Source organism: Procambarus clarkii, chromosome 82 (genome assembly GCF_040958095.1).
Source record: "Procambarus clarkii isolate CNS0578487 chromosome 82, FALCON_Pclarkii_2.0, whole genome shotgun sequence".
In the NCBI taxonomy this organism is placed as follows: Eukaryota; Metazoa; Arthropoda; class Malacostraca; order Decapoda; family Cambaridae; genus Procambarus; species Procambarus clarkii.
The window spans coordinates 4,450,293-4,459,680 of NC_091231.1; the positions used below are offsets into that span (position 1 = coordinate 4,450,293).

The 9,388-nt window shown below is 39.6% G+C and overlaps 1 protein-coding gene across 3 annotated transcripts; it reads right to left on the minus strand.

Moving 5' to 3' along the window:
* Positions 1-490: 490 nt before the first annotated feature.
* Positions 491-9,077, minus strand: LOC123764396 (uncharacterized). Of its 3 annotated transcripts, none has more exons than XM_045752192.2 (4): positions 6,768-6,983; positions 6,189-6,286; positions 2,150-2,657; positions 491-2,054 (listed from the first exon to the last, which is right to left on the minus strand). In XM_045752192.2, exons 1-4 carry the CDS (start codon positions 6,775-6,777, stop codon positions 2,014-2,016), a joined length of 657 nt encoding a protein of 218 aa, XP_045608148.2. In that variant the 5' UTR covers positions 6,778-6,983; the 3' UTR covers positions 491-2,013. The 3 variants fall into 3 exon arrangements, with proteins under 3 accessions (XP_045608148.2, XP_045608147.2, XP_069172023.1); XM_045752191.2 differs by having other exon boundaries at positions 491-2,034; positions 6,768-6,975; XM_069315922.1 differs by lacking the exons at positions 6,189-6,286; positions 6,768-6,983 and adding an exon at positions 8,951-9,077 and having other exon boundaries at positions 491-2,034.
* Between the last annotated feature and the right edge of the window lie 311 nt (positions 9,078-9,388).

Consider the following 9,388-nt stretch of genomic DNA (forward strand, 5'->3'; position numbering starts at 1 on the left):
CCTCGCAGGCGTTCCCTCTCCTCTCTCACGCTTCGCACCTCCTATGTACTCACTGACCCTTTGTGGCAAGTATGCTTAACTTCCCTGTATCTACTTCCTGCCTGGACATACGGTGGCCTCTGTATTATAAACATGTTCCTGGTTAAGTGGGCATTCTGTAGATACCCAACATGCCAGTTCACTATCCAGGGTTAACAGAGACAGGGCTGGTGCACGAAGATCGGTGCACTGTGCACTGCAATGAACCATTCAAGTCAGCTGTGGGAGAATCTTGAGAGACCTACTCTCACAAGACCCATCTCATTATCTGCATATAAGCTAATGATAATTTGCAGCATGTATATTATTGACATAATATACTTGCTACAAAGTATTTAAGCTTGTTATTGTCGATCAAAATCCGAATATAATTGGCGTTCGAGGCTTACAAAAATTGACACAAAGCCTCATCGTGGAATTAAACTAGCAGGTAAAGATTGAAACTCCGATACCATAGTAATTATGAGTGGTGATAAGTATTGTTATTGGTTTATAAAAATTGTACCATAGGCTAACACATTTTGCTTCATAAGATATCCAAGAAGCAAGTTAATATGCGGTCCTGTATGCCAGAGACTGTTAGATGGGGGTGGCTCAGGTACTGGAGTCACCAGACATCATTTTAAAGTAGTAACTGACAAGGAGGGAGGTCCATACCCCAACCCGTCCTCGCAAATAGTACATCGCATCTTAACGTATAAATCCTCTAAAGCATAATCATTCAGTGTGTATATTTATAAATATGATAGATTAGGTTCAATTCTGTCAATGTTTCATATAACAAAAAACTACATAAATGCTCTTAGTTGGGTATTTGACATTATTAAGGAATTATTGTTATTATTTTAGTAGTATAGAAGCCTCATCTTTTAAATCTTATGTATCTTAATGATACGTACATTTGTCAAAACATATATCCTATTTCAAGCACTGATAATAAATTTAGGCTTCCTAAAAAAGTTTCAGGTTAAAGGTAGAGGACTATAAATTGTTGAGTATATTTTCTAATATATCTGCTATTGGCATTAGAATTTTAACAGAAGTTGTTCTTTATATTGTCTTTTTCATTTATTTTTATCATGTCATTGTTAAATTGGAATACTTTATATAATGCATAATTATAATAGGCAATATTATGTATTACTTTATTTTTTCTTCTTTATAATACGAAATTGACTTAATTTTGTAAAAAACAGTTACTTATAATTGTACAACATTCTATGAATAAAGTTTTTGGATTAATTCAGGGGATATTGATTAGTATTGATTAATATTGATTAAATATTGATTAAAACAAATTGTAAAATCAAATATTTATAGAGTATAGGTAAAATAGACTAATATATATATATATATATATATATATATATATATATATATATATATATATATATATATATATATATATATATATAAAGCGAAGTGAACCTCTCCGTGAAAACGTGGAATTAATTTGATTGATGAAAATTAGCTGGCATAAAACTTATTATTAGTCAGTTCTTCAGCCGAGCCGGAAATGTGATTAGTCAAGCCTGGATGAGAAGTGAAGTCAAACGTGTTGCGTTTGACTTCATGGTGATTGGTCAAACGCAAAAGTACTAGTGGCAAATGAACTAGTACAAAATTCTTAAAATGTTTGTGCGAATTCTCTCCTGAATCATGTGAAGGAGAATACCTACAGGGTTCCTTAAGAACTTTTGTGACATAACCATTAAGGAAGAAATAGATGGCGTTTAGTGAATATAGATACAGGACGTTAAGGCCCAGCGCTCTTGTACATGTCGTTGATGGTGTCCAGTGATGTGGGTCCTGTAGTGGGGTCGGGAAGCACCTGAGGCATGAGGGTGAGACAGGAGTTGGACGAGTGCCCATGTAGATGTGGGTTATTGGTGCGGAGGTGTGGTGGTGGGCAGGTTTGGGACGCAAGCGTGACACACCCCACCCTGGCTGCTGCTTCACCCCCACTCACTCTCTTCACAGCATCTTCCCACACTTCTGAGGGTGAAACAATAAACCTAATTCATTAATACTAACATGCATCATTGTAAATATTACACTAACTAGCAATTATTATGATCAGTATTCACTTCTTGGAAGACATGTAACTCACTGAAGGACTTGGGTGGTGGAGGCAGATCGTTCAGATACATCTCATCATAGGTGTTCTCTGGTACCCTTCGCATCGGGAATGTTTGGTACATTAGAAGCTTTGTGGAGGCCAAGTGGCGACGACGGGAAGGCGGACTGCAGGCCACGGGTTCCCTGCCGTCCACTATCTGGTAGGGTGGCAGCCACCTACTGGAGGGCTGCAGGTGGCCCTCAGGGACTTGGCTGGTGGGCAGCATGAATATATCATCGTTTGGGATGGTAACTAGCGAGCGGTGATCATGAACGTGAGTCTTGGGCAACAGGTGGCTGCCGAAGGTGTGGGAGGTAAAGAACTTGTTGGCATCGCCGATGTGTAGGTTGGACTTCATTTGGGAGTCTGCAGTGGGCGGCAGTTGGGCGCCTGGGTCGTGTGCGGAGGACAGAGTTTGGTGGACTTGGATGGTATTGGTCGGTGCAACAGTTGACTTTAGGGCCTTGGGGACAGGCAGGTTCCGATCCGCTAGCAATTGCTGCAGAAAGAAGCATATGGAACAAATTACCGGGTAACATGATACACGTAGGATACCTGGATTGTTCAGAGCATAAATTACGCATAAATTTAAACATTTTTGGGGTTCGAAACAGGAGATGCCTCGTATGGGCCAACAGACCTTTTGTAGTTTCCGTTATTCCCATGTTATGTTCTTAACAGCCAGTTATGCTGCATTATATTACTATAGAACCCTTAAACAGACGAATCGCACCCACTTGTCAACACTGACTAATTAGCTGACGTTATTTGCCGGTTATTAAATTTAAATTTTAGCTCTTAATATTAATAATTTAATTTCTATCTTATAGCGCCAGTGGTGCGTAAACTAACGTTTAGAACACTTTAAAGAAACTATTTAAATACTTATTTTAATCCCAGAAGTTAAATCATTATGTTTTTCGCTCATTTAAATGATGCATTTATTGCTATATATTTTTAAAATAATAAATAACTGATATATGTAAAAGTATGAGTACACGACGTAAGCATGACTGGCAATAGTGTCCTCTTGTTGGTCTTCCCGGCCAGCCACTTGTCTCTAACTCATTAGGCCAATGTTGAAGTTAAGGAATTACCCAAACCACCCTCAAAACAAAGCAAACCAACACGAAGTTACATATAATTATGTAAATAAAGCCAAAATTAAACACAAGATGAAACGATTTTTTGGTTAATAATAATAGGCTTCAGGCCACACAACCTCTGGAGGGTTATTAAGACCACCTCTCACAGGCGTCCTCTCGAGCGTTCACCTCACTAAACTGATGTACTAAATTGCCCGAACCTACAGTGGGTACCATCCACAGATCTCCAGTATCAGCTATTGATACTGGTAATGGCTCCAATATGCCTCCATTTACGGGCTATTCATGCCCGTGCCACTTTTTGGGTGGCTTAATCTTTATCAATCAATCAATCTACAGTGGGTGACAAGTTGTAGCCCGCTCCTGTGCCAGGTAAGTCCACTACGGGCTCACCATAGCCCGTGCTACTTGGAACTTTTTGTCCCGAGTAGCTGAATCTTAAACAACAACAACAACAGTGGGTGGTAGTATTTATTCTGACCATCCAGCCAGTTTATTTTATATAGTCCGGAACTAAGATAAACTCATAGTCGTTGCTTATGGCAAATGAAATGTATCAAACAAAACACTTGTATGGGTCAGTTAGCAAAATCAGTAAATTGCCAAATTATGTGGCGAATACGACTTGACTACAAGCATCTCTTGCAGTCCGGCTTGTATGGGGATCTATGTAGAGTCTTAGACGACATGATGTGTAAATATGTGGGTAAAGACAGGAACACACACACACTAAATCATTTAGCCCGTTATTATATACTAAATGGTAAATGTAGTGCTTTTTTAGGAGTAACTTGAGAACTTTCTGGATAATGAACCCGTTTCATAGCCTAGGATAAGATTATTGCTATGTTAACTACATCCCTAAGAGACCATATATTCTGGATACAGAATATTCTAGCTTTGTGATATGTGGATCACAGATTACGGTAAAAATCACAAACATTGTACAAACAGAGCTTTTCGTACCGAGTACGAAATAATTGTTTTTCATTAATTCTTGTTATACTGTACCTCAAGAGCCTACATTAAGCGTAAAGCTGCATAAAGCAACCTCTAATCCGTAGGTTTGCCATGAATACATATTCAGATAATAAAATTGCAGCAATGTAAAAGAAAATTATACCCAACCCACACTAGAGAGACGGTGGCCTACGGATAAATTTAGGTAAATAAAAGGAATTGACAGTGAGGACGGTGCTGTCCATCCTGGCCTTGGTAAGGGTCCAGGAGGGACAAACATCGTCGTTTTCATTCGATATGTGGGAGGTAGTTATTTACAACGAGTCACAAGCAGACGACACTTCAATTACTCTCCGGAAAAAGTTGCAAATATATCAACCAACATGTCCTAACTAACTAAAGTGCTCGGGACACTTCGCTTTAGTTACCTGCCACTTTCTCCACCTTGTCCTGATATACCTTTAAGTGCTATATAGGCACACTGGTCTATATATGTATATAGTCGTACATACTCCGGACAGCTGCACTTCCTCCAGGAACTAACATTGATGCTGAAGCCTCTTCGTGGCTCTATAGTGGAATGGTCAGTGTTTTAAATCAACTTATGACAACAAATATACACAATGTACTTACTATAGCTTGGTGAATCTAAGGGAAATTATTATGGGAATGGGGAGCGGGTGTTGCTGGAGAGTCCAGGGACCCAAGTTCGATCCAACTTACCCGTTCACTCCATTTGCCACTTCGTAAACAAAAAGAAAAATGTTTTAGCTAACCAGAAACGTGCGAACCCAGGCAACCCACCTAACATATCGAGGCCGATGTAGAGAAAAAGTCAATATTATGGTGATTTAAAGTGTACTAATACGTCGCTTTTCTACCGGATATGTCGATTCCTTGATTCCGTGACGTACTATGTGACTTGACGGGTTGGGACACAATACAGATATATAATCGGTCAAACAAATGTCAAATATGTATTTGTGCACTTACATGTGGCAGTTTGTCGCTTTGCCTGAGAATTTGGGCAATTATTCGAACCATATACAACTTACATTATTGTATCTCCATCTTCTATTTATACATTCGTTTTTGTTCTGTAATTTGTCATATTCATAATATTATGACTGAAAAATTATCACTGCGAAAAGGACTTTAACGTGTGCTTAAAATAACAATCTAAATATTAGGCTTGTTAGACAATATTATATATATATATATATATATATATATATATATATATATATATATATATATATATATATATATATATATATAATATTCATGCCCATTAAGTCATCCCGAAGAGGCCTATTTTGCATACAAATAATACTTGACACTCATGTGGCTGCAATTTCAATATGGCATTAAATGACATCAGCCATGAAGCCCTTATTTGATGACGCTAAATTCCGTGAGGGTCTAAAACTTGTACTGGCATGAACATCAATGACGTCATAGTGACGTTACATCCTGACTCAAATATAAAATACAGCATTTTATCTCTAATTTTTGTATGGTTAGGTTGTAGTATGTTAGGTTGGGTTGGGTTAGGTTGTGATAGGTAAAGTTAGGTTGGGTTATGTTAGATTTAGGTGTTTGTTTATAGCGAAGCGATGACGTAAAAATGTACATACTTTTCTCAAATTTTAGACCCTACCCCTAAATTCAGGCCAGGATCAGGCACTCCCTGGGTCAGACGAGGCACTTTTCCATAAAAAAGAATACGGGGAAATTTATGCAAGATGTATACTATGTAAACTAACTGGAAAAGAATGGAGACTTTTGTTGTATTAGCTGATAAAGCTTGCGTTGACTGGTAGTGTTGTGTTGGTTGGTGGTGGTGTTTTGACAGTGTGCTGTGTTGACAGGCAGTGTGCTGTGTTGACAGGCAGTGTGCTGTGTTGACAGGCAGTGTGCTGTGTTGACAGGCAGTGAGTGGGTGGGTTCATGTGGAGAGTTACCTTGACGTCGCGGGCAGCCTGGCAGTAGAGGAGGAGGAAGACGACGGCCACGCAGGAGACAACAGCCAGCGTCGCCGCCACCAGGGTGAAGTCCGTCTCTGGTGACACACGCCATATTCCCCATTGTCATCACACACACACATATACCGTCTCCCACACACACCAGTATAACAAAGTGAGTATTACCGCCTCTATATCAAACAACTGTTATCATTTCCATTATTATATTTAAGAATAAAACACTATGGGCGGACTTACTATGAAACAACATTCCAATGTAGTTTTAACCGAGTATAAAATGCAGCTTGCAAACATGAAGCACTTCACATATTGATCTACAATTTCAAGTGCTGATAAATACAAAATACGTGTATTTTACTATTTGTGTCTGCAGGATCGAGCTGTTAGCTCTTGGGGCCCCGCCTTTCTAAACGTCGGTTGCTAAATGTACTAACGCATGTGCGTGTGTTGCGCAAACCGTACACTTTTTTGGGCTGCAACAATCCATTTTTTGTGCGTTCGATCAGTGTGTGTGTGGAAAGAGATGAACCCCTTTTGGAGGGCCAGAAACGTACTTACCGTTACACATGGTGAGGACGGGCAGGGCAGGAGCTGATACCAGCTACACCACCACAATACAACGCTCCCAAGCCTGGCAGGAGGCTTCAGCGCCCCTGCTACACCACCAGCAGGGTCCTGCACACACACACACTCGTCAGCTGTGTGTAAGTATTTCAGCCACACACACTCACGTGGGAGCTACATAATGTTAAAAACCATTCTTGTATCCCCCCGCCCTTCCCTAGAACTCGCCCTATCCTCCCGGATGTCGGTGACGAGATAATAATATTTGTATACACCATGTTGTTATGGTGGCATTCTGTTTTTTTACTTAGCATATTGATAACGTCTAGGACGAAACAACTAGCTGGGCTGGGTTTTGTATAGGACCACGTCCTATACATAAGTATACATACGTTGTCCACGTCCTGTACGTAAGTTGGCCCGAGAGACGATGGGCATATATAGATTGATTGATTGATGAAGATTAAGCCACCCAAGAGGTGGCACGGGCATGAATAGCCCGTAAGTGGTGGCCCTTTCGAGCCATTACCAGTATCAAAAGATGATACTGGAGATCTGTGGAGGCGCAACTGCACCCTGCGTGACGGGAGATGTCTCCCGGACCAAGTGGTGACCAAATGGTGCATATATAGTGAGTGAGGTGTTTTATATAGTTTCCAGACAATGTCTGGCAGTATGGTAAGGTCAGTGTGGCTAAATTTAATTCGTGTTCTTCAGTTCACTGCCGTATGCTCTTCTGCTCACTAGTATAAGATCTTCAATCCCCTAATATATGTTCTTCAGTCCAGTAATATGTGTTCTTCAGTCCACATTTTTGGACACGGTAACCAATGAGATTCAGACAGAACTTCCAGTATGCATGGAATCTACTAGTATATGTTCTTCAGTCCGCCAGTATCTGTTCTTCAGTCTATCAGTATATGCTCTTCAACCGCTGGACCCGGCTTCAGTCCCCGATCAAAACAGAAGCTGTTTGAGAACATTTCCTTTCACCCGATGCCGCTGTTCACCTGGCAGTAACACAGGTAACCGGGAGTTAGACAACTGTTGTGGGCTGCTTCTTGAGGAAGGCCAGTAACATGCCTTGTTAGTGGGACTTCAATAAGCCAAAGTAACCAACCCATCCTCCTGTTTAGATAGTAGTTTTGGTAACAATATGCACCATTGTACAAATATTGACCTACTAAGCAATTAGATAGTACAATTTTGTACTATTCACTTTATAGTTCGAAGAAAATGAAGCTACAAAACATACTTAAATATTCCTAGGCCTAGCCTAGCACACATGTACTCCATTTGTTCTCAGATAACGTGTATTAGGCCTAGGAAGGTTAGGCTAGGTTAATTTATCTTTGCAACATAAGTAGACAATCGTTTCCGGTTTCCCAAAAATTCAATAGTAGCGATTTCTACTTTCTAATTGCGTTGTATATCGGTATGTGTATTATGGTCCTCATCCTTCCTACAAGTACTACCCAAACAGGAGGATGGGATGAGGCTTGCTGACGGCGACAACGGCAATTATGACGGTTCTATGAAAATGTAGGACACTTGCCTAATGTATTATACACTACGAATATTAAATTGTACTTACGTACTGTATTAATATCAATGTATTGTATAAAAGCACGAAATTTCTTTACAAAACCGCAGTGTGTCATCCCATATAGGTCTCAATAACGGGGCCGAAAAATCGACACATCCCAAGTCAAATATATCATTTCTTGCGTATTTATGTATGACCAAATAAGCGATGAGTTAGTAGGACAATTCTTTAATATGAACACCACACTCATCCTGTGGATGGTAGTGGAAAAGCTATAATAAGCTCATGAAATGAATCCTAAAATTTTTATTAACACTGCAAGTTTCAGTACCGATGAGCTCGTCTACATAGTTGTCTGAAACGCTCAGTGTACTAGCGGCTCAATATAATTTACATTGGACCTACGACAATTTAATATTATTATTATTATTAGTAGTAGTAGTAGCAATAGTAGAAGCTAGTAGTAACTAGTAGTAGTATTATTGTTGTTCGTTTAAAATTGAGGCATTTTGTTATAGTCTGCCCTATAAATAACTGGGGTTTTCTTTAACATATTCTGTTAAACGATAAGGAATTTCGTTTTCTTAAAGTCCTAAGGAGTAACTATATATAAGTAATAATTATTTTTTACCTGAGGGCCACTAACATTAGTGGCTGCGATGAGGACAGGAAGCCGGTGGCTTGTCAGAGGTCCTCCCCCCATTTGTGCTGATTATTTTTTCAAGCTTTGTTTTAAAGTTCAGCAGAGTTTTGGCATTTACGAAGTCGACGGGTAGGCGGTTCCATGGGTTTATAACTCTGTGGGTGAAAAAGTATATTTTTTATTCAGTCCTACATTGTGGCTTGTTGAGCTTGAAACTCTTACTCCTTGTCTGTGTTGCATCTGACCTTTTGAAGAAGTTGTCCGGATCAACATTCTTCAAATTGTTCGGTATTTTGAACATTTCGATGAGATCGTATTCGTATCCTGGTTCGAATACTCGTATCGTATTCGAATACGAGTTCGAATACTCTAATATTCGTATCCTCGAATACAAATCGAGGACGGGTTGTGTGTAAACCGTTTTTC

Excerpts from the sequence above, each read along its gene's own strand:
- LOC123764396 (XM_045752191.2), bottom strand. Across the intron at positions 2,658-6,188 it reads AGGCTGCCCGCGACGTCAAG|CAATTGCTAGCGGATCGGAA; the intron begins GTAACTCTCCAC and ends TTCTTTCTGCAG. Across the intron at positions 2,035-2,149 it reads TCCACCACCCAAGTCCTTCA|AAGTGTGGGAAGATGCTGTG; the intron begins GTGAGTTACATG and ends TTTCACCCTCAG.